Genomic DNA, 24,659 nt, shown 5'->3' on the forward strand with positions numbered 1-24,659 from the left:
GCCAAAATTAGGTAGTCACAGTCTCCTCTTCAGGAAGACAAATGGTGAATTTCCTCGCCCTCCTGTCTAGCCTTCACGTGTGAAAAGGAACTCATTAATCGAAAGGATTGAGCAAACTCCCATTTTCACAACCACTCAAAGGGAAGTGGGTGTTGAACTCTTAAACAGATTACAGGTTCTTATTCACATCGCTTGACAGTAGCTGGGAAAAGGAAGGGAAAGAGGTGAGAGTGTTACAGAGGACTGCAGAATAATTGCCATGTTAACACCCAAGCTTAGGCCTTTGGCCATTTTAGCTTTAATTCTATGGCATTATATAGGGTGATACAGAATAATGGCCTTTCAGAATCAGGCTGTTCATGTTCTCATGCAACCTCAGGCTTCAAGCCATCATTAGCACAACATTACAAGTAATTTGCGGCTCCTTTCCATGGAGGGTAGATGAGAAGCATCACAGCTTCATGCTATCAAACACCTCCTTAAAAGTGAACTGTCACTAGAATTTTGCACGTTTCCACACCAGAAGGCGAGACCTCAAAGCGCTGCTGTGAAGGCCAGCTCCCACTGAAATGAATGAACAAGTCACATGAATCATACCTGCTCATCCGCCAGGTATTGCATGAAGGGGTGGAGGTTACGCCAGGCTCCAAGTGTTTTATGAGCTTGGTGTCACTGACTCAGCAATGGTACATTTCACAGACAGAGGATTAGATATTCTGTGTTACCCAGACTTTCCTCTGTGATCTGTATGAGGAAGACAACAGTGGAGTCTTTTCGGACTTCAGTGAACCTATCTTTGGGTTAAATGCAGTACGTTTCTGAGCACAATTCAAAGTGTTGGTGCTGACCTTTAAAGCCCTAAATGGCCTTGGCGTCTCCACCCCCATCCTTCAGCCCAGACACTGAGGTCCAGCGCTGAGGGCCTTCTGGCGATTCCCTCGCTGTGAAGCCAAGTTACAGGGAACCAGGCAGGGGGCCTTCTCGTTAGTGGCGCCCTCCCTGTGGAACGCCCTTCCATCAGGTGTCAAGGAAATAAACAACTATCAGACTTTTAGAAGACATGTGAAGGCAGCCCTGTTTAGGGAAGTTTTTAATGACTGATATTTTAATGTATTTTTAATATTTTGTTGGAAGCTGCCAAGAGTGGCTGGGGTATATTATTATTATTATTATTATTATTATTATTATTATTATTATTATTATTATTCCCTGAGCCATAGCTCAATGGTGCAACATCTGCTTTACATCCAGAAGGTACAAGGTGAAATCCCCAGTGTTACTAGACTGCAAACGTCTCCTGTCTGAAACCCTGGAGAGCTGCTGCCAGCAAGTTTAGACAGTGCTGAGCTAGCTGGACCAATGGTCTGATTCAGTAATAAGGCAGCTTTGGATGTTTCTATGGATCATTCCTTTCCTCTCCAGTGCCCCTTTACCCTTTGAAAAGTCTCTCCGGAGGATCATAGAAATATAGAGTTGGAAGGGACCCTAAGGGTCAAGTCCAAGCCAGGATCTGGGGGACCTACCAAACATTGTGGGCTGTATCATATGAGGCCACAGGGGGACACGGGAGGAATTAACCAAACTCAGATAGAAGAAATCTATGCTCTACTGATGCAAGATTCCTCTACCCTGTTTTGGGCAATTCCTTCCACCCATTGCAGCCTCATATGACAAAGCCCACAATGTTTGGTAGGGTCCCCAGACTCTCCGGAGAGACTTTTAGGGGGCAGGGGTACATGGGGTTGCAGGGGAAAGGAATAGAAGGGGAAGATTCATTGTGAGAGCTTGCCTTCTGCTCATACAACCCAAAAGGCTCCCTGGGGACTTAACTGTTGAGATTTTCTGCTAGTGAGCTTTAGCTATTTCCTGTTGAGAGATGATGTTGGGAGTTTTCTGTTAGTAATCTTTTGATTTCCTGTTTCATATGGCCCCTTCTTGTTCATTACACTTTGGGGATTGATGTTCTGGAAAAGTAGTATAGAAATGTAACTGGTAAGAAATAACCCTGCAGAAAATAAAAAAAACAAAGGCTGCATTCTGATGCGTTGACAGAGGAGTGGGTTCAGGTAATGTGGCTCTCTAGGGTGACTTGTTTCCTCCTGCCTTCCCTACTTAAATATCATGCATGCATCCTCTGAACTGAATGCTGAATGCCTCTTCCTCTATGCTTCTGATGGCTTGCCTGTCCAATTTGTGAAACCACCATGCATATTTACTTGGTCAAACTTTTATTTAGACCTTAATATAGGGGGAAAGGACCTTAGTGTTGTTGTTTTACAGCAGAAAAATTGTTCTAAGAATGGGGAAGCAATTTTATAATTGACACAAAGACCACCAACTCAGTGGGTTTCCCTCAAGCTCAGTGCAGGAGAGAGGACTGTACTTCTGCTCCAAACTTGCCGAGCACTCTTCCATTTGCAGACTTGCTACGAAAATTATGAAACTCTGGATGCGTCCAAAAAGACCTTGCCAAATTGAAAACAGGATCTCACCGGTTTATTGTAAGAGATATTGGCACCTTATGCAGTAATTCATTTTGTTTCTAAGTTGTAAATATCAGCAATAATGAGAGAATATACAAAAGATCTCCTGAGTGGGAAGAGAAAAAAGAAGAAAACTGGGGAATGAAAAATATTGTACCACAAGGGGAGGAAGTATGACAATTGTGCAGACTCTGGGTGTTCAGAGGAGACTGCGAGCAGTGCTGTGGGGCAGCTACTGCCTATGGGACACCTTAAGGATGGGCAACTTGTGGCCCTCCTAGTGTTGTTGGATTCCAACTCCCAGGAAGCATGGCTAATAGTAAAGGATGATGGGAGTTGTGGTCCAAGGCACCTGGAGAGCATGAGTTTGCAGAAGGCTGGTAAAGATATACATGCTCACTTATTGGGCCCTGTCTTCATTTCTGTCCAAATAAATTTTGCAGAGAAATCTCTGAAGGAGACATTCATGCAAACATTCTCACACTTGTACTTTGCCACCTAAGTAGTGTGTGAACACTGTATCCCAAACAGTATCTTTTCCCATAGTTCTCAACTTTTCCAGGCTCTGGCAAGAGCTGCCATTAACCTCACCTGCTACATGGGACCCACTTTTCACTATTTAGAGTGGATTGTACCAAGGAACTTGTCCTGTCCGCACAAGGGCTTCCGCTTACGTGATGGAACATCCCCACCCTCTCTTCTCCCCGTGCCCCTAAATCTGTTTAAGGGTTTTCACCAATCCTCTGGAGCAAATTTGGAGGAGGAGTGTGGAGTGTGTGAGTAAAGGAGAGAGAAAAGGCATGTCACACAAGTAGAAGTTTTTGCAGGAATAGAAAAACTTTGTTGGATACAGCCCAACATAGGCTTTTTCCTCCTTGTATTTATATGTTTGCATGCCCCTCAACAAATCAAATAAAAAACAAGATATAGAACCACAACATCCAAAGCTACAGGAATGCAACAGAAATAAATCTGCACCCCTAACATTCTTTTTCTCCTTCTCTCTCCCTTCAGACCCCCTTTTTCTGCTTAACTATGGATACCATACGTCCATAATTCTCTGAACATATTGCAGCCTCAAAATGGCTTTGCCCCCTCCAAAGAGCTCAACAACGCTCAACAGCTTTTCTGTCTGAATTTTCACTGTTTGAAATATGACAACTCTAGTTTAACCCTCTTTTGCCACCTTTTTTTGCTTTTTGCCAAAAGAAATGGGTGTTGGCACCTCTGGTGTGCTCAAACCTAGACTGCCCCAAAGCATAGCTTGTGGGGTCTCAACCCACCAAACGAAGATCAGTAGCATATATGCTGTGTGACTTCTTGACACTCAGCTGAAACTGGTGAAGTGCAACATTAGCTTTGTGAGTGAAATCCACCTGCTTTCCAAGCAAATCCCTTCCTGCAGCTTTGCCTATGCCCACAAGAGTTTCAGGATGGGCAATTGATACAGACAGAGGCTACAGGCAGATACAGAAAGAACTCCACAGGGAAGGGCCCTGAGTGACTCAGCAACAGAGCAGACACATTACATGCAAATGTTCCCAGGCTCAACTCCCAATATCACCAGCTAGGGCTGTCTGAAATCCTGAACTGCTGCAGCCCAACTATGTAGAGCAAGGTGGAGAACTTCTGGCTTCCCAGATATTGCAGGACCACAGCTCCCTTTGTTCCCTGATCCTGACCACTGGCCATTGCTGGCTGGGTCACAGGTCCCTCATCCTAGGTGCAGACTGAGCTAGAAGCAGCAGTGGTTTAAGGCAGCTTTTATATGCCTATTTGCATTAGACGTCAGCTCAGCTTTGCTTCCCTTACTGCAAATTTGTGGAGACGTGTTTGAAGGATCTTTGGTTTAGGCATCCAGCTCGCCTCCACTTTTCAATCTTCCATATTGATAAGTGTTTCAGTCCCACACAGCACACAGGGGGCTGCCTGGACCTCTTCTCCCCCACCCCATCCGGCCCCATTGTGCTTGCCTTTGAAACATAACCTTCTTTGAAGTTGTGTGTGAACAGAAGGCTCAGTTTACCTTAACAGGAATCTGCTCTGTCATCAATACACAAAAGAGGAAGGAAATAGTTTGCAAGTGACATAACAAGAGCCGCCCATGGCTATGTACACAAGCTGCAGGTGAAACAACTCTGTCTTTGTCCTCTTTCAAAGACAGATAAGCGTCTGAACCAGCAGTGGAAATATTTAATTGGAAACTCCCAGCAAATATGGCCAAACAGTAAAATCTGTCTTTCTTCTCTTCATGCGCCATTAACAATGGTTACCGTGCCACATTTCCAGCTGATCTTTTCAGATCTGAAAGGAGAAAAATACACAGTGGAGATAAAATTTAATCTCCTTTTGGGATAGAAGTCAGCCTTGGGAGGTGCCTTTGATACAATTATTAATACATAATATTCTATCAGGTCTCTCTCTCTCTCTCTCTCTCTCTCTCTCTCTCACTCTCTCTCTCACACACACACACACACACCCACCCCCCCATAAAAGATATTCATAGAAACTTGAAAGGCATGCAATAGCCTGTATGTTGGAGAGGTTTCTGATGAATATGGAACTCAAAGGCCAGAACTGAAATAACCAGCTTTCAGCTTCAGTTCCTTCTACTAGTATTTAAAAACATTAGCAGAATTTGTGCAGTGTTAATCCACAAAGCACAGCTAGGAAACCAGAACAGTTGGAGAAGGTTGGGCTCTTGCCCTCAGGCCCCTAACCCTCTCAGGGTATAAGCAAAACAAAACAAATTCCTTCCAGTAGCACCTTAAAGACCAACTAAGTCAGTTCTTGGTATGAGCTTTCGTGTGCATGCACACTTCTTCAGATACACACTTCTTCGTGTATCTGAAGAAGTGTGCATGCACACGAAAGCTCATACCAAGAACTGACTTAGTTGGTCTTTAAGGTGCTACTGGAAGGAATTTGTTTTGTTTTGACTATGGCAGACCAACACGGCTACCTATCTGTAACAGGGTATAAGCAGTCAGCATTGCTCTGTAAAAACTCAATGGCCAAGTATGGCAAGCAAGATCATCCATCTGGTTTCAAATCTGTTTGTAAAGAACCCAGTGGCAGTTGTGGCCCATTGGGATTGGTAGGCTAGACAGAAGAGAGGCCAATGGTACATAGAATCAGAGCCAGAGCCAATCACAGGCAGAGCCACAGGAGCCAGGGCTAAGGGGTCTTCGCCCTCCCAATGAAATATTTGAGGGGGCACTCCCCAAAAGTTGATGGGCATTGCCATTCAAATGGTGTGTGTGCACTGCATCATGTGATTGATTATGCAGGGTAGGGCTTACCCGCTCCCCATATTTTATTCAAGTTGGCACCCCTGGGCAGAGCCAATTACTTCTCATTTTGTCTCCAACCTATGTTATACATTTACAGCATTGCCATACCACTTTAAACAGTAAAGCCTTCCCCCAGTGAATCATGGGAAGTGTATTTTGTTAAGGTTGCTGAGAATTGCTTGGAGATCCCTCTTCTACTCACAGGGGTTCATTCCCAGAGTTCCCTGAAAAGAAGGATTGACTGAGAACTGTAGCTCTGTGAGGGGAACAGGGAACGCTGAACAACTCTCGGTACCCTTAACAAACTACACTTCCCAGGATTCTTTGGGGGAAGCCGTGGCTGTTTAAAGTGGTATGATACTCTTTTAAATGTATAGTGCAGGTGGGGCCTGAAATTAAGGAAGAGAAAGCTGACAGTCAGGGTTACCTCTCCGACCCCCTACAGAATGTTTGTAAGTAATAAGATAGGCAGGTTAAGCATAGACTGAAAATTGTGGGGCAGTGCCCCATTTGCCTTTCTAGACCAACCTTTCACTCAAAGAGCAGCTTGACAAGAGATCTCTTTCATGACATACAAGAGCAGATCGCTACAACCAAGGACAACCATTAACAAATCTCAAATGTGGCTTTACAAATAGCACTTCTTCTTTTTTTTTAGTGTTAAGAGACTAAAAATAACCTGAAGGGTGTTGACATGCACACACACGTGTGTGTATACAGCAAGGTTTCTTGTCCTAGCCAGATCAAAACCCTGCCCTAGCAAGATCGTGGAAAGAACAAACACAGCTGTTGGCTCTGATTTCACTGATGACTTTTAGGATGTTGATATCCTGCCACTAGAAAACAGATCGCCAGTCCATATTCACTGCACATCCACTGTGCTGTGAGCTGACAAATGGCAGCGTGCTTTTGTCACAAGAACTTAGAGCTGACTCTTTAGAACCACTGGAGGGGTCCTTATATGCAAAGCCCCTGCTCAGTGTAGGAGATCCCGCACTAGAGTGTTCTCAGTAGATGTCTGCCCAGTCTCTGCTTGAAGACTCCAGTGAGGAAGAGCCCAGGTACCGTATTTTTTGCTCTATAAGACTCACTTTTTCCCTCCTAAAAAGGAAGGGGAAATGTGTGTGCGTCTTATGGAGCAAATGCAGGAGCACAGCTATCCCAGAAGCCAGAACAGCAAGAAGGATTGCTGCTTTCACTGCGCAGCGATCCCTCTTGCTGTTCTGGCTTCTGAGATTCAGAATATTTTTTTTCTTGTTTTCCTCCTCCAAAAACTAGGTGCGTCTTGTGGTCTGGTGTGTCTTATAGAGCGAAAAATACGGTAGTTGGTGCTGTTGCTGAATTGCTTATACAGTTAAGAAGAATATTCTCCTGATACTCAACTGACATCTACCCCACCCCACCCCCACCCCCGTTATCTCAAGCCCATTAGTTCTATTCTTGCTCTCTGAGGCAGCAAAGAACAAGCGTTTGCTCTTTGGGGCCACAAACGCACCATGGGATAGCTGGTAGCATTAGGGACACTCAGTAAGGTGGGCACTACCATGCCTACACGTCTAAATGAAAATGCAGAAGAGCAAACTTTCCCCAATGGCTGGAAATTATGGATGACTGGCTCTGCCCTAAGGGAAGGGACCATAGTCCAGTGCTAGAGCATCTAGGCAGGGCTGGAAGAGAGGCCTGCCTGAAATCTTAGAGAGCCACTGCTAGCCTGTGATGACCACACTGAGCTAAATGGCTTGATCTAGAACAGCTTCTTATGTTAACACATTTACAGCTGTCCTGTGATGATTTTTTAACTGGGTGCCAAATAGCAGATTGCTTTCTCTATCCACTCTTGATACCTTCACTTCCCTCAGAGGTTTGCGGGCGGCAGATGCGGCAGCTCAGGAGAAGGCATTCTCTATGGCAGCCCCTAAGCTGCAGAATTCCCTCCACACAGCCTGGGCTTCCATTATGTAGTTTCTGTCATGTGCTGAAGATGCGCTTCTCTGCCCTGGCCTTACGCACCTGAGATATATATTTTTAAGACCCACTCTATTCTTGTGACTGTAACTGGAAACTATTTTTAATATTGCATTTTCAAATTGCTGCAACTTTCCTAGGGAAGGGCTGGTAAGAAACTGAAACAGCCACCACAACAGTTTACATGCCTAGTTTAAGCTCGAGCTCACCAGTGCTTTTCCTGGGAACGGATTTCCATGTCATGGCTCACCCCTGGAATATGTCAAGTCCCAATAACGTGTGACTGAGCAGAACACATTTCTTGCACTCTTCAAGAGTGATCAGCAGTGGCCTCAAAGTGCCTAGGATTAAGGGGGAAATGGCACCCATGTCAGAAACCTTGAGGTGGGGGGCCGCTTTTCCTTAAGGAAACACTAACCAGCTTCTGAAACCTCCTTATCCTGTAACACAAGGCACTAGTTTCAGCTTCAATGACCAGCTGAAGGTACAACTGCTCAGGTAACATCCATGAAATGGCTACGCCAACTCTACACAGCTCCACACACCTGCAAGGGCTATGACCCAGATGGTCTACATGCTTGCAAATAAAAACTTCAGGGTGAAAAGCTCACTGAGCTCCAACACCACCTGTATTATACAGCCACACTGGCTTCCAGTGCATTTCTGGGACAAAGTAGTTTCAATCATTGGACCTGGCCTACTTATTGGACCACCTGCATCTGTGCCATCCTGTCCACACAACGAGGTCTCAATAGGAGGCCTTCTTCTTGTGTCAACCCCTTGGGTCTGTGAGGTGGGTGGAGGGTCTTCGTCATGGTGCTCCCAAAACTTTTGAACTCCCTCCCAGTAGGTTTGTAGCTGGTGTTTACACTTAAGGGTTTTTAGAAAGTATTAAAGACCTATTTGTTTCAATTGGCCTTCTCTTGGGGAATTTGCTGGATCGAGGCTGGAGTGGATTATGTTACAGAGAATCCGAATGGGTTTTATTCTTTTTTCTATCATATTGATTTTCCACCATTACAATTTCTTTTCGCTATTGTAAGCTGCTCTGGATGGGCTTTGCCTGGAAAGAAAAAGCATAGACTTTTTTTTTTTAATGAGTGCATGGAGGTCACGCAGCAGCCACAGTGCTTGATGGTTTCGCTCCTTCAGCTTGGAATTAAGTTTGATGTTCAGATGAAAAAGCAGAGAGACTTAATGAGAGTGCACACACTGCACCTTCCTTCCTCTCTGATCCATCCAGTAATAGCTTTTCCCCTCCAGATGTTTTGCTGGAAGCCATAGCTCTATGGCAAGAAAACAGACGATTTGCTCATATTTAATTAAGCCTCTGGGCCAAATCTCAGTTTTCATTTCATTCAGTTGTGGATTCAAAATAAAAGCTTAGCACCATCTGAGGTTTTAGAGGCTCTAGCTTTCCCAAAGGTTCAAATTGCATCCAGGTGCTGGGATAGGGAGGGTAGGGAATAGCCGTGATTATTTTTGTCCCCTTTCTTTTTACAAAGGCTGGATAGATATCCCTTTCAGCACAGGGGAGGGGGAGCTCATGGTCTCCAAAGAAGTTGAAACCATGGAGCACTGTGGGTTGTGCTCTTATTCATTAAAATGCAGCTAATGATCACTCCTGCATTGATGTAATGTCATAGGAGAGCACACAGCTCTGAAAGAATTATATGAAAATTAAAATAATAATAATAATAATAATAATTTTGGTAGGGGGAAATGCAGTCAAAACAGCAATGAATGAATGCTATATTGAAAAACTCTTGAATTTCCCTTAGGTACAGAAATATTGCCATGGGAAATGCCTTGGACATATATTTTTTTTAATGGAAAGGCATTGCATACATGTAACAAATAAATAACAAATCTCTGTACTCAGAGAATTTAGGGTGCATCTACTTATACTGGTACTTGTCCCTGAGAGGGGGCAATGACAATAAAGATATTATTATTATTATTATTATTATTATTATTATTATTATTATTATTATTATTACTTATTGCAGTCTTAAAGCTTATCCACACTTTACCTTTTCCCCTGCTCTTTCCAGGCAATGAGCCACACTTTAAAGCTGTGCCTGAGCGCCCCCTTTTCCCCACAAAAACCTGCTCTTTAAAGCCAAATTGGAGCAAACGTCAATATGCGGAAAATCCAAATTGACGTTTGTTCCAATTGAGTGCTAAAGAGTGGGTAAGTGTGGATAAGCCCATATACTGGCTTAAGAAACATCCCCTTTCTATAGGAATACTAGGGTCGCCAACATTTTGGGGCCAGAATTTTTAGGAAATGCCATTGATGCCAATCACAAAATGGCTGTCATGGGGATGCGGCATAACACAACATGATTGCTGTGGGAGCACAATGTATAAAATGGCTGCTGCATTTGAAAGAGCAGAAAAAGATGCAGAGCCACAAAGAGACAGGAACCCACCAATGGGAAAAAGGCTCTACATCAGAGCCTCCATCATGCCCATTCACAGTGAGAAGCTCTTTGTACCTCTTCTCTATTCAGAACAGAAGGAAGTGTGGGTGTCTTGGCATCCAATGAAATGTTTAAGGGGGCTTGCTCAATGTAGGAGAACCCGAGTCAGTGCAAACAGGATATGACCAAGAGCAAATCATCTCAAATACATTGCTGAAATTTGAGAGGATATCTAATGATCAGCCTTTCTTGGATGCCATAGAAAATACTGGTGGGCACTACATGGCGGTCATGGTAGACTCCTGCATCAGGCAATATCAGACAAAGAATGCACAGCAAACTCATCAAACTACAATTCACAGTTTTCCTTGGGGAAATCAGGGCCAGAGACAGTGTTTGGGGGCATAGAGCTCTACAGAGGGACTCCTCCTGTGCCAGCATCCTTCCGTGGGCTCATCTAACATAGACTCTTCCGATCCACATTTTAATTCTCCACCATGCTCCAGAGTGATGCTATATTGGGAACATTGTGAGAAAATAAAATGGAGTCTGCTTAGTTGCTGAGGGCGGGGTGTGTTTGTAAAGGGAGCCACAGCAAGCATTGCTTGAGGATGCTGTGCAATGCATAAATCCCACACAAGTACATACTGTAGATGTACCCTCAATATCCATGCATCATAAGCAGAAAACCAGACACCAATACTATTTTCAGCACATAAAGGTGATTGTGCAGGAAGATTCCCAGCATGGAATTATTTCATCAAAGTTTATCGATGAATGAGCAACATCATCTAAAGAGAGGCATATGAATTGGATATGGCACACATCTGAGTGACTTGAAGAAAGTAAGTGTGACCTAAGTGTTCTTGATATCACAGATAGTAGGGTTTTGTCTAAGGGCCAAACTAGACGTGATGTTTAATATATATTTGTATTTCAAAAGAAAAATGCAAATAGAATCAGCTTGTTTTCCTGAGGGCAGGGGATGATAATTCTCAGGATTGTAGATGTAGAGGGGGAAATTAATCCATCCCCCACTCCTGCTGAGAAAATTTTTCCTCCTAAGTGGTTGCCAACAGGGAATTTCCCCAAATGCAAACTGCACCTGCAGGGGAGGGATTTTCCTCTGGATCACAGCAGGGTTAAATCCTCCCTTCCTGCTAATTCTATTTGCAGCTTTAAAAACATGCACATAAAAGGCAAATACAGTGTCATGTCTAGCTGAGCCCTAAGGAGACTTCTAGTCATTGATCTGGAAGATGCCTTTTAAATACACTGTACATCATATGGCTAATTCATTTCTGTAAAACCAAGGTCTCTTGGGAGGCAGAGGGGGGACTTCAATCCTATTTTATTACCTATTCTTCTTTTGGTGTAGGGAGCTTCCTGCTGGATGTACACTGGCACAGCTCCAAATAATTACACATCATGATGGCTGAACATTTTCCTTATTAGATTCTGCTTCTGGATTCCTTCCATGAGACTGCCTACGCCACTGTCATTTATTGGTATGCCTTGAGCAATTCCAACTTTGGTCATGTTCCACATTCTGAATGTCAGCTTCAAGTCAGAACACTTTTAAGAATTATCCTTTTAAAGGAAAACAATGTGCTCCACAAGTCTCTTATTGTACTTCTTTAATCTTATTCATGGCCCTAAATCTTGTCTCCTCTCGCCCTTTCATACTTTTTCACCTGGTGATCAAGCCCCAGAAGCCTTGCCAAATATTGTATGAAAAAGAAGAAAAGGAAACACTCATGGATGAGAACAAAGATAGAAAGGTTATCCAAACAAAAGAAATGAAAAGAAAATGTTGCTCCACTAAAAAAGGAACCCAAAAACCAAAGATGATTCTGAAACCAAACGGTACATGTTTATTTGGTACCCTGGGAAGGACGACAATTCTCCCGTCGTCACCAGCTACTCACAGCTCACCCTGGGACAATCCGTTAAGGCAGAGAATAGAAGATGCTTCAAAGATATAATCAACTCTACACTTTTGTACAAACCTGCTTAATGTTTGATTTAATCATTTACACTGTATATGCATGGAATTTATTTGGGGTGGTGGGTCATAGAATCATAGAATCATAGAGTTGGAAGAGACCACAAGGGCCATCGAGTCCAACCCCCTGCCAAGCAGGAAACAACATCAGAGCACTCCTGACATATGGTTGTCATGCCTCTGCTTAAAGACCTCCAAAGAAGGAGACTCCACCACACTCCTTGGCAGCAAATTCCACTGTCGAACAGCTCTTACTGTCAGGAAGTTCTTCCTAATGTTTAGGTGGAATCTTCTTTCTTGTAGTTTGGAACCATTGCTCCGTGTCCGCTTCTCTGGAGCAGCAGAAAACAACCTTTCTCCCTCCTCTATGTGACATCCTTTTATATATTTGAACATGGCTATCATATCACCCCTTAACCTCCTCTTCTCCAGGCTAAACATGCCCAGCTCCCTTAGCCGTTCCTCATAAGGCATCATTTCCAGGCCTTTGACCATTTTGGTTGCCCTCCTCTGGACACGTTCCAGTTTGTCAGTGTCCTTCTTGAACTGTCGTGCCCAGAACTGGACACAGTACTCCAGGTGAGGTCTGATCAGAGCAGAATACATTGGCACTATTACTTCCCTTGATCTAGATGCTATACTCCTATTGATGCAGCCCAGAATTGCATTGGCTTTTTTAGCTGCCGCGTCACACTGTTGGCTCATGTCAAGTTTGTGGTCAACCAAGACTCCTAGATCCTTTTCACATGTACTGCTCTCAAGCCAGGTGTCACCAATCTTCTATTTGTGCCTCTCATTTTTTTTGCCCAAGTGCAATACTTTACATTTCTCCCTGTTAAAATTCATCTTGTTTGTTTTGGCCCAGTTCTCTAATCTGTCAAGGTCGTTTTGAAGTGTGATCCTGTCCTCTGGGGTGTTAGCCACCCCTCACAGTTTGGTGTCATCTGCAAATTTGATCAGGATGCCCTTGAGTCCATCATCCAAGTCGTTGATAAAGATGTTGAATAAGACCGGGCCCAAGACAGAACCCTGTGGCACCCCACTAGTCACTCTTCTCCAGGATGAAGAGGAACCATTGATGAGCACCCTTTGCGTTCGTTCGGTCAGTCAGCCAGTTACAAATCCACTGAGTGGTAGCATAGTCAAGACCATATTTTACCAGCTTCTTTACAAGAATATCATGGGGCACCTTGTCAAATGCCTTGCTGAAATCAAGGTAGGCTACATCCACTGCGTTCCCTTCATCTACCAGGCTTGTAATTCTGTCAAAAAACGAGATCAGGTTAGTCTGACATGACTTATTTTTCAGAAATCCATGCTGTCTATTGGTGATCACAGCATTCCTTTCTAGGTGCTCACAGACTGTTTGCTTAATGATTTGCTCCAGAATCTTCCCTGCTATTGATGTCAGACTGACTGGGCGGTAATTATTTGGGTCCTCTCTTTTCCCCTTTTTGAAAATAGGGACAACATTTGCCCTCCTCCAGTCTGCCGGGACGTCGCCTGTTCTCCAGGAATTCTCAAAGATGACTGCCAGTGGTTCTGAGATCACATCGGCCAGTTCTTTTAATACTCTTGGATGCAGTTCATCTGGCCCTGGAGACTTGAATACATCTAAACTAGCCAAGTATTCTTGTACTATCTCCTTAGTTATTCTGGGCTGTGTTTCCTCTGCTGAATCATTTGCTCCAAATTCTTCAGGTCGGGCATTGTTTTCTTTATCGGAGAAGACTGAGGCAAAGAAGGCATTGAGGAGTTCAGCCCTTTCTGTGTCCCCTGTTTGCATTTCACCATCTTCTCCTCTGAGTGACCCCACTGTTTCTTTGTTCTTCCTTTTGCTACGAACATACCCATAAAAGCCTTTTTTGTTGCTTTTAACCTCTCTAGCAAGCCTGAGTTCATTCTGTGCTTTAGCTTTTCTGACTTTGTGTCTACACATGCTGTCTATTTGTTTGAATTCCTCTTTAGTGGTTTCCCCCCTTTTCCATTTTTTGTACACATCCTTTTTTAATCTTAACTCAGTTAAAAGTTCTTTAGATAGCCACCCTGGCTTCTTTAGGCACCTTCCATGTTTCCGCCTCATTGGTATTGCCTGAAGTTGTGCTTTTACTATCTCCCTCTTAACAAACTCTCAGCCATCATGAACCTCCTTTCCTTTTAGTATTACTGTCCATGGGATCTCACCCAGCACTTCCCTAAGTTTTATGAAGTCGGCTTTCTTAAAGTCAAGAAATTGAGTCCTAGTATGCTTGGCTGCTCCTTTCCGCTGTATAGTAAACTTCAGAAGAGCATGATCACTCGCGCCTAATGATCCTTCCACTTCTACTCCACTAACCAGGTCATCAACATTGGTTAGGACCAGATCTAAAATGGCTGTTCCTCTTGTTGCTTCTCCCACTTTCTGGATAATGAAGTTGTCTGCAAGGCCAGTGTTATATAGGGATTGTTTAAGTACTTCCCTAAGAATAAAGTTTAAAAAATAAAAGAAAAAAGAATGCATTGAGCTCAGGTGTAGAGCATGCTCTTTGCATGCAGGAGGTCACAGGTTTAATTCCTGGTACTTCCAGCTACAGCTTCTTGTTTGACACCCAGTGACAACACCACTTAACTAGGTGGATCAACAGTCTAACATGGGATATGGGAATTTCTTGTTTTTCTAAGATTGTGCAGCTGTATGAATCCTTCATGGAGGATAAGGCTAGCAGGGGCTACCAGCTATGATGACTATGTTCTACATCTACAGTCTGAGACAGTGCAGTGCTGAACACCCATCACTGGGAACTGCAGATGAGGAGAGTGCTGTTGTGTTCAAGTTCTTCTTGTGAGCTTCCTCAGAGCATCTGTCAAGCCACTTTGAGAACACGATGCTGGACTAGGTCTCCTTTGGCCTGATCCAGCAGGCTCTTATGTTCTCAGGAACTGAGAGAGAGAAATAATAGAAACCTTAGCCTCCTCCTTGTTGGGGTGTTGTACATTTATTATCCAAATCCTGGCTGACACCCTGGCCTATGGACCAGATTTTGCATTTACTGTCATTTAATTAGAACTGGGAGGAGTCCAGGAAAGTGAGTGACATATGGGTAACTCTTGTGTTGCAAGCTAGTCCAGGGAGAAAGGCGGCTGTACTTTTGCTGGATATTCTTATGTACATGAATGTAGATGAATTACACACTTAAGAATGTACATGGATGCAGAAGAGTTTCCCACACTAAGCAGTAGAGACTGGCAGGGCTGTGCGGATAGGGTTGCATTGCTTTTCTTCCTGCCCCACACTGTGCATCGCTGCAAGATGCCAAGAGGGAGCAGCAGGGAGTTGGGCACTTTATGGATGCCATGTCAGAAGGGTAGGATTGGCTCTGCTGCTGTGCCTACGCCATGCTGAGTTCCCCACCGCCCTCCCCCTCTCAGTAACAGGCGACATAGGGCATTGGAAACTCAGAACAGTGCAGCCCCACTGGCTGCTACAGGCATTATGCATAGGCAGCACAGACTTCTCCCCAGACATGTGAAGTTTGTGCAATTCTCTGACACAAAGAATCTCAGCATCTATTTTTTATTTTAAGTTTCCAGCCCTTATAGTTGCAAAACTATTTCTGGAAGATATAATGCCATGTCACGTACACCTCCCCTGACTTGGGCCCCAGGTTTTGGGTGCCCAGCATGAGCAACATGACATCACGTTGCAGCATGACATCATGATGTCACGTGCCCCGCGGAAGTCAGATTCTGAGATCTTGCAAGGCCTTGGACAGCATCTCCAAGGCCTCAGACGTGACTTCTGGTGCTTCACGAGGTGCCAGAAGTTGCATCGGGGGCCCTGTGGTGGGAGTGCCGAGCACCCACAACAAAAATTGTGGGTGCCCCTGCACACATATATATGTGCACACCTAGAGATGGTGCCCCTGCACACATATATATGAAGAGATTTCAGTGGTTGTCTCGAGTTCCTGCCACCTCACCCCACTTGTGTCCAATAGGAACACAGAACATAGGAAGCTGCCTTGTATTGAGTCAGACCATTGGTTCATCTAGCCCAGCATTGTCTACGCTGACTGGCAGCAGCTTTCTGGAATTCTAGGCAAGAGGTGCCAGACATTGAATTTAGGACCTTTGGCCTTCAAACAGGAGTTAAACCACTGAACTATGACTTCTGGTGCTTCCCCCAAATAATGGCTTCACCATAAAAAAAGAAATAGTAGAATAAAGTGTTTGTCACCTCTCCTTTGGCATTCGCCAGGGCTGGGGAAATGATATGAAAATTATGTTATAATTGTATGTAGCCATGTATGGAAATAACTGGCAGCTCTCCAGTTTGTATTTCTGATGTGGTTCCTAGTCATGAACAAATCACCCACCACTGAAGCCAAGTTGTTTCCTCAGCATGTGTACATAATAAGTGTGGCAGTGCTAGATCTTGATCGGCATAATTTGCCCGCAGTTCCTTCCTTTAGGAAACGGTGAACCTCTTTCAAATCCAAAGGGGCTGCTCATAAAAACTAAACGCTGGCAAACACATTAAAACACATGTTTTGAATAGACAAACAAGCTTCTCATGACCATAAAATCAGAATGGCAGTAGAGTGAAGGGGCAATGTTCTTAGGTGGGAAGGAAGATGAACAGAGAAGAAAGGGCTTAAAATTCTTGGGTGCGGGGCACATTTGATCTGCAGATCAGCCATCCCTGCTTTAGAAGATCACTTATTTTATGAACAGCAGCAAAAAACAACACAAAAACCACACAAAAACAAACCTTTGATGCATTGAAGAGGCACTGGCTCTGAATTGGGGAATTTTCTTCTGCAGGAGCATAACCCGTTCCCCCCACCCACCGGATCCGTACCCCTCCCAATCTTGTTCTTAATGTGGAATGTATGCTATGAGTACACATAAACAAATGGTCTTCTCTTCCCACTACAGCAGATGCCTCACTGTTTCTGAAACACAATGGGTGTGTGTCTGTTTGAGTTTTCATATAACCAAGCCATTCTTTTCTGAATGTACACACAAACACACAGGGAGATTTAAAGCAAACAGGATACTGATAGAATTGCCTCCTTCCTTTCAGTGATAAGATCAGCCACTTTCCCCTCCCGAAGCTTAAAAAGAAAGTAATTCACACATTTGTGTATTTCAAAGAGGTTTCTCCTGTGAGGCCTGCTATCTTTCAATCTAAGCAAAACTGTGGGACTGACATTTGCTGGACAACAAAATAAAAGGCATACACGATGGGATTTAATGAATGAATCCCGTCAGCAGAAGCCCTGTGCAAAGATGTCTGCTTGAGCAACGGGGTTCTCCCCTTTCTCTCCCCCATATCCCCCTGTACCCCTAAAATTGGCTTCAGGACAGGGGTCAGGAGAACCCCAGAAGCACTGAAAGGGGAAAGGAGAGGGGGGTGGGGAAAATGTTTCCACTGATGGAATGAGCAGAGGAGCATGATGTTGAATTCCTTCCAAAATCACATGTATTGCTATATAGTCCATAAACAATCAGAGCTGTACATGTTTACGGGCATCCCCACATGCATCCAGTTGGCCACTGTGTGAACAGAATACTGATTTAGGATAAGTCAGGCATGGGGACCTTCATCACACAACCCAAATGACTCCTGGCAGAGCTCATAATTTGGCTTGCAAGGCCATTTGGCCCCAGCCAAGCTGACCTGTCACTCAACATCAGATGTGGGCAAGTAAAGTGAATGTTGCAAAGGAACAGTTCAGAGCCTTAAAGTGCCCTCCTGATGGTTGCTCTGCAGTGGGAGTGACATCTGGTGCTGTTTAAATTTAGTGCCAAATACAAGTCCTGCTATTTTGGAATAAATCCACTCTGCTATGTTGCTCTCAGTTGGGAGTTTCCATGTGCAACCAATTTCAGTGGATTTGCATTCGGCACAGAATTTAAAAAGCACCAAGTGCAAGCCCCACTGCACAGGCACAAACAGGAGTGCACAGCTTCAGAGTGATCATTTGCAACAGAGCTGGCTTTCGGCAATATTTAAATTCAGTGCTCCAAGCAAGGGCTGCTTTTGTCTGGCAGCCTTTCTCAACCTGTGGGTCCCCAGATGTTGTTGAACTACAACTCCCATTACCCCTAGCTAGCAAGGCCAGAGCTCAGGGATGGTGGGAGTTGTAGTCCAACAACACCTGGGGACCCACAGGTTGAGAACCGCCGGGAGGGTTTGGATCCACATGTGATCACAGGAAGGTGAACCCACCCACCTGTCAAAATTGCAGGGGGATGGCCTAGATGACCCTCGGGGCACCTTCCAAAACTACAACTCAATGATTCTATGAAAAAGTGGCTCAAAGAGGGGTGGGGCGCTTACTGATCCTGTCCACTAGATGAAAGTGGTCCCCCCACCCCCAAGATCAACCTTTGCTCCTTTATTTCTTTTTCTTCTTTCCATTGAAATGAAAATTACATTGTGCTTATGTTCATAATTTATATGATGTAGAATGTCTTAAAGTCTACTAATTAGCACTCTATTATTTTAATTAGCTGTCTATAAAATCTGCTAAACAGAACCATCCAATTATAGTCAGATGAAATTCACCGACTTGTTAACTTCCATAACCCTCAACACAATGGAGAAGAAAATGGAGCTATATAATCCAAAGCCAAAAAGGGCTGCTTCCTGTAAATGAATTCAGCAGAAATGACAATTATCACAGCGTCTGCATCAGATACCTTTAGACAGTTTTACATACAGACTTGGCTTGAAGGCTGATCTGATAAACCTCATGACTCTTTTTGTAAGCCATGTGTCTTATGCCCTTTTAAAATGTGGGGGGTTTTTTGGAGGGGTTTTATTGGGTTGTTGTTTTTATTTTTATTATATAGTTTGTAGTTTTATATTTTGATTTTATTCTGTGAACTGCCCTGAGACCTCCAGGTGTTGGGTGGCATATAAATTCAACAACAACAACAACAACAACAAGAAAAGGCACAATAAAAATATTATAATAACTCAGCCTAAAAAGAAGAACTTTCTAGCACTCATGGGCTGCGTCCCAGAGAGCGATACTTTAGATAGGCCTAAGGATTTGCATGTATTACAGGAGGATATTTGACCTTTTTCTGGGAACAGTGAACACCCATGAAATATCACAAACCTTCAAATATCACAAAAGTATTTGAAAGCCCCCTTGCTTTGCTGTGTGGTATGGGAGGCTGCCGTTGCACAAGTCCAAAGCATATTTGGGCAACTGCCTCTTGGGATTCATTCTAACAAACCTTTTATGTTAGAAATCAACATCAACATCCCCCACTAACATATTGCAAAGAGAGTACACAGAGAGGATTGTATTGGAGAACAAAATCCTTTGGGGGGAAACAGAGAGGTGACCAATAGGCCTAAGAAGCCCTTTTCAGGCATTCTCCCCTCAGGGGACAACAATTGCACAAGGGGAAGGGTGGTGTCACACTTGCTGCTCCTACTCTCACCACTGTTTTCCTTCCAGCCCCTCTCCCCACCATGAGGGAGAAGATTTGAAATGGGGAGCCTGCTACATGTGTGTAGCAGAACCCTGAAGGCTGATATACAGGTGAGGTGGCCTAGGAGAGACGGCCTGTGCTGCTGCAGCTTTCCCACAGCACCTAGAAATTCTCTGTTCAATCTGGTCCTGGCCATTCCCCATATACTCTGTTTTTCTTAGCCGCAATAACATATGCATTTTTGCTTCCTCAAAAATGTCCCAGTCCAACAGTGGCACATCCCATTTCACCACCAGCCACCCCACCACCTCCACTGGAGAAGTGGCACCAGTGGTGGGCAGGGCACCCACAGAGGTGGTGGCTTCACCCTGGCTAATGGGTGGTTCGGACCCAGTCAGTCCTCACCACAGCAAAAATCCCCCCCTCCATTGAGTCATCGTTATTGAAACATAGTGTATCTTCAGGCTAGAGGCACCCAAATCCCTGGCTGGACCTTCTCAAAAGGTTTCTGATAAAAGACTTTGGGAGACAAGAGATCACGACAGCTCTCATTGCCAACCTCCTTACCATTTGAAGGATTCCACAATATGCCATCACGTACCCAGACGCCGCTGCTTCCAGACCAAAGAAATCAATAGATACGATAGAAAACATGATCAGGAACACACCTAAGGTTAGGGAAAAGACAACCTCTTTTTAGAAGGCAGGTGGCAGTGCTCAGCGCTGTTAACTAGAGATATCAAGAACTGAGCATGGGACAGAAGCCGTGTAAACTATGTATCTGTAGTGGCCTGCAAAGGTGCAGTGTTGCTGTTCTCCTGGGTCTCAAACGCAGCATGTTGCTGGTGCCTACCTGTGAGAGAAGGGGAGTGGTGAAGTGAAGCGGGCTTGGGGCTTTGCGGTGTGGCAAAGCCAACCTGAGGCTCTCGCCCTTAGGCTCCTGCACAACCCTCCAGCTCCCCAGGCCTCAGCCCTTCTCCTGCTGTAAGCACCAGCAACACACCATGTGTGGAAGCCAGGAGAACATTGGTGCTTCATTTTTGCCACCACACAGGCTGCTACTATGTGCTTTATCGCCACTGAACTATACTTTCCCCCCTTAAATGCGGTATCTTTTAAAACTCAATCATTTGGCATGTCTAAAATTGCAATGCCACATACTTTTTCTTGCTCTCTTTCACCCAAAGACGTCTGAAGCACAGTGTAGTGGTTAGGGTGTTGGGAAAGGACTGGGAAGGCCCAGGCTTCAAATCCCCACACAGTCACAAGTTTCACTTGTGTGACCTTGTGACACACTTCCTTAGCACAGCAACAGGGTTGTTGAAAGAACAAAATGGAGGACAGAGGACTATGTATGCTACCTTGAGCTCCTTGCCCCAAAGGCAGGATATAGATAGATAGATAGATAGATAGATAGATAGATAGATAGATGATAGACAGATGATAGATAGATAGATAGATGGATGATAGATAGATAAATAGATGATAGATAGATGGATAGATGATATAAATAGATATAGATAGACGTGCATATATATACATGCAGTCAGTAAGTAAATGCTTATCTGCACTAAAACATATACCTCTCACTTGTAGAAAAATAAGTATCAATTTATGTTCTTGGACAGCTAACCTATGGAGTTAAGCAGTGAACACTAGATCATGGTTAAGTCTAGCACAGATGAAGTCCACATCTACATCGCATGTGCAGGGTAGCCAATCCACAAGCGCTTTAAAGTAAGTCTTACTGAGTCCAATGGGGCTTACTCTCAGGAAAAGTGTGCACGGGCCTGTAATGTTCAACAGCGGCATGCTTTCCAAAGTAAGTTTGTTTGGAGAATACCATAATTAAGTGGAATGTGTTAGTGCTTTGTCAGTTTCTCAAAAGTTTTCTTGCTTTGAAAAAGAGGCTTCCATTTCTCTGCATTAGCTCTCAGGGAATGTTAAGATTTCTTTAGAACTTTGGTGGGTGTGGGATTTTGAGCTTGCCTCATCATTAAATGGTGGCCAAGGGTGTGTGTTCTTCTTTTCAGTAAGCATTTCCACAGCAATCTGCAGCCTCCCTGGCTGCAATTCCTGCTGTAAAAAACCCCACAAGAAGGTGATATCTTACCCTGGCCTTTAATTGAAACAGAGGAAGCCAGAAAGGCTGCAGAGTGCAGCCCACTAGTGAGGTGATGTGTAGGACAAAAGACAATATATCTCCAAATACTCATCAGTCACCTCAGAAGTAAAGCAAGTGTGACAAACCCCTTGGGAAGATTACTGAAATTTTTACTCTGCTTTGATATTTTTCAAATGCAATTTCTTTTCTTTTCTCTAATAGATGGAGAACAGGGCAGATGGACACCTGTGGAATTGTCAGCACCGCACTAACCTGTGTACATCACAGCTTTGCTTATATTATAAATACAGGCAACACTATAATTTGGGCTCTACATATGTGTACATTACTAAAAATAATTATATGGTTGGAGCAACGAGATGAAAATAAATGAGAACATTTATCGGAAGGTTATCCCTCCAGCATTGAGGTATGTATAAGTGGATAACAGCCCTTCTCAGGGTCTCAGCAGGTTGGATCAGCAGCCGCAGAGGACAGAGATAGGCTCAGAAAGAGCATCAGAGCACTGGGCAGCCCAACCCTGTGCATCTTTATTCAGAAGAAAGTCCCACCAAGTTCAGTGGAGATTAAGGACTGCAGAGGAGTGAAGCTTAAAAAAAAGCAGTGGTGGTGCTCACACGATTTAATTGTAAAAATTGTGGGATGTGAGATAGGATTAGACCCTGCCTCCTTCTTCTTATTCAATTATATAGATGGCTTGATGAAAAAAGAACACACAAGACCTTGTTTCGTAGGTGTTGACAGCAGCAAAAATACTATACGCAAGTAAATGGAGATTACAGGTTATGCCAACTCTAAATGAATGGAGTGATAAAATCTGGGAACCCATGTTAATGGCAAGATTGACGCATTATATGAGGACAAAAGAACCCATTCAGTTTAATGTGCACAGGATCAGATTGAAAAGGGAAGATACAGGACTGAGATAACAGCTGGAGCCAGAAAATTTGCCCACATGTAGCTTACAAACCCAAATTCTTTTTCGTTCAGTCTTTCAAATGTAATCTCTTCAAACAATGGCAGAGTATCTTGGGGGGGGGGGATAGGAGCCCACTTATTGAATAGTGTGAGAAAAACATTCCATGCTATACCTGCAATTTAAAGGGTGTTTTGTATGGTATTGAATTCTGAGAATTTCTCCTTTATTTAAGAAGTGACGCAATGGTATATAAAGCAGAGAGATGTTGAATTTAAGATACTGAAGTATATGTAAGTGGTACAAAAGCTGCTTGCCTAGTGGGGAGAAGCTTCAGGAATAGTTTGCTGTGAGGGGTGTCACTGACACAGTGAGGCAGGGGTTACGTGTGAGCACTGGCAGAGCCAACCCAAGCAGCCCTGACCTCACCCCTCCTACTAAGCAGCAAAAGGCTACTGATTTAGGTCCACCCCACTGAGCAAGTCATAGCATAAGGGTATGTTTGTGTAATTGTATAGAAGTTACAATAATGAGTTTTAAATATAGACAAAAACTGGACATTACGTTGATGGTGTGTTTAACTCCTGTGCTAAGGGTTCCCCAGGTCCTTTTTTACACAAAAAGCTACACCTGTTGAAATTCCCTCTTCTGAACAAGTATTAAAGCAGTAAGAGCCCTGGCCTCATTTTAATTTGGCCACTTGCTAATGGCCTCAGGTGCTGAAGGCCAGCAGGACATGGCGTGGTAGGCCAGAGGCACTTACCTGACCTCCAAGCAGGTGAGTTTAAGTGGAGTGGGAAGATCAAGAGGGTGGCTAGGTCAGTGTGGTGTAAACGTACCAGCAGAGTCAATCCAGTGCTCCTGGCAGTGTGTTTGCACCACATCACCCTTATCTCTGCCCCACCACTCCATCTGTTACAGGTGGAGGCTAAAAAAAAACAACCCCCAAATAATTTCTGCAACAATGATTTTGGTGGTAGCCTAATACACTCTTAGACTGACCACAAGCTGGCTGACACCAGGCTCATGAGTTATACTGGAGTATGCAACACTAAGCGTTATATGATTTGCAACTTAAGGAATACATTTTTCTGCTGAGACAGAAACACAAAAGATGCCAATAATCCCTGGGCAACAATCATCTCTGACTGGAGATCTTATTTTAAAAAAACAAACATACAGCACTCACCTGAAGGAAATCCGGAAAGTACCTTGATTAAAAAAACATCCATTACACCTGGAAGTTTCATTAGGCGAACAGTTTCTTTGAGACTAAATACACTAGTGGACTGGGACACACCTAGAAAAATTTTTAAAAATAGGTTAAAGTCTGGGAAACCAGGTGGGCACCAGAAAGCAAGGAAGTCATATGATATCTGAGCACAATGGTTTCTTTCTTTAGGAACACTTTCTACGCTCTTCTCTCCAGCATAGGTGCCCTTCCTAGGGAACATGACTGCATTGAACATGCAATAGACCTGCACTCCAGAATTTTATTTTTGACAGTAGTATCATCCTATGCACAACTTTTCAAAAGTAAGTCCCATTAAATTCATTGGTGCTAATCCCAAGAAATTCCAGTGTAAAGTATAGCAGTTATGTGCCTAGATTCTATAAGAACTTTTATCCATTACTTTCTTAAAGCTGGAGCAAGCTGCAGACAAGGTCTTAATTTCTTGAATAGTTTTATCGCTGATTATTGTTATTTGCATTTATTAGTTGCTTTTCACAAAGGGAAACATACATTCAGGCCAAATATAAAAACCAGAATAAAATCAAAATGTTAAAGCCCATCTATAATATGATAAAGAAGAGATCTAATTAATCTCTAAAAAACAGTTAACCTTATGTTAACCTAAAGAAGAATACATGTACTGTGAAATCTTGTATTCACTGCTGAGAATGCTGGTTAGTATTAATAAATTTTTCATTCGATAGAACCCCTGGTTCTTGTTATAATGGACCAACACAGAGGCCTGATACTGATTAACCTCACTTCTATGGCAGCCCCT

At 43.7% G+C, this 24,659-nt stretch overlaps 1 protein-coding gene across 1 annotated transcript in view; it reads right to left on the minus strand.

Moving 5' to 3' along the window:
* Positions 1-24,659, minus strand: part of SLC67A1 (solute carrier family 67 member 1) — an 80,846-nt gene that overhangs the window by 13,282 nt on the left and 42,905 nt on the right. Inside the window, exons 7-8 of the mRNA XM_081841535.1 lie at positions 23,837-23,947; positions 20,174-20,274 (exon numbers count right to left, since the gene is read on the minus strand). Of these exons, the coding sequence (XP_081697661.1) occupies positions 20,174-20,274; positions 23,837-23,947 (212 nt within the window). The remainder of the gene's footprint in view (positions 1-20,173; positions 20,275-23,836; positions 23,948-24,659) is intronic.

The sequence above is a fragment of the Podarcis erhardii genome, assembly GCF_964252035.2.
Source record: "Podarcis erhardii genome assembly, chromosome: 1".
Classification (NCBI taxonomy): domain Eukaryota; kingdom Metazoa; phylum Chordata; class Lepidosauria; order Squamata; family Lacertidae; genus Podarcis; species Podarcis erhardii.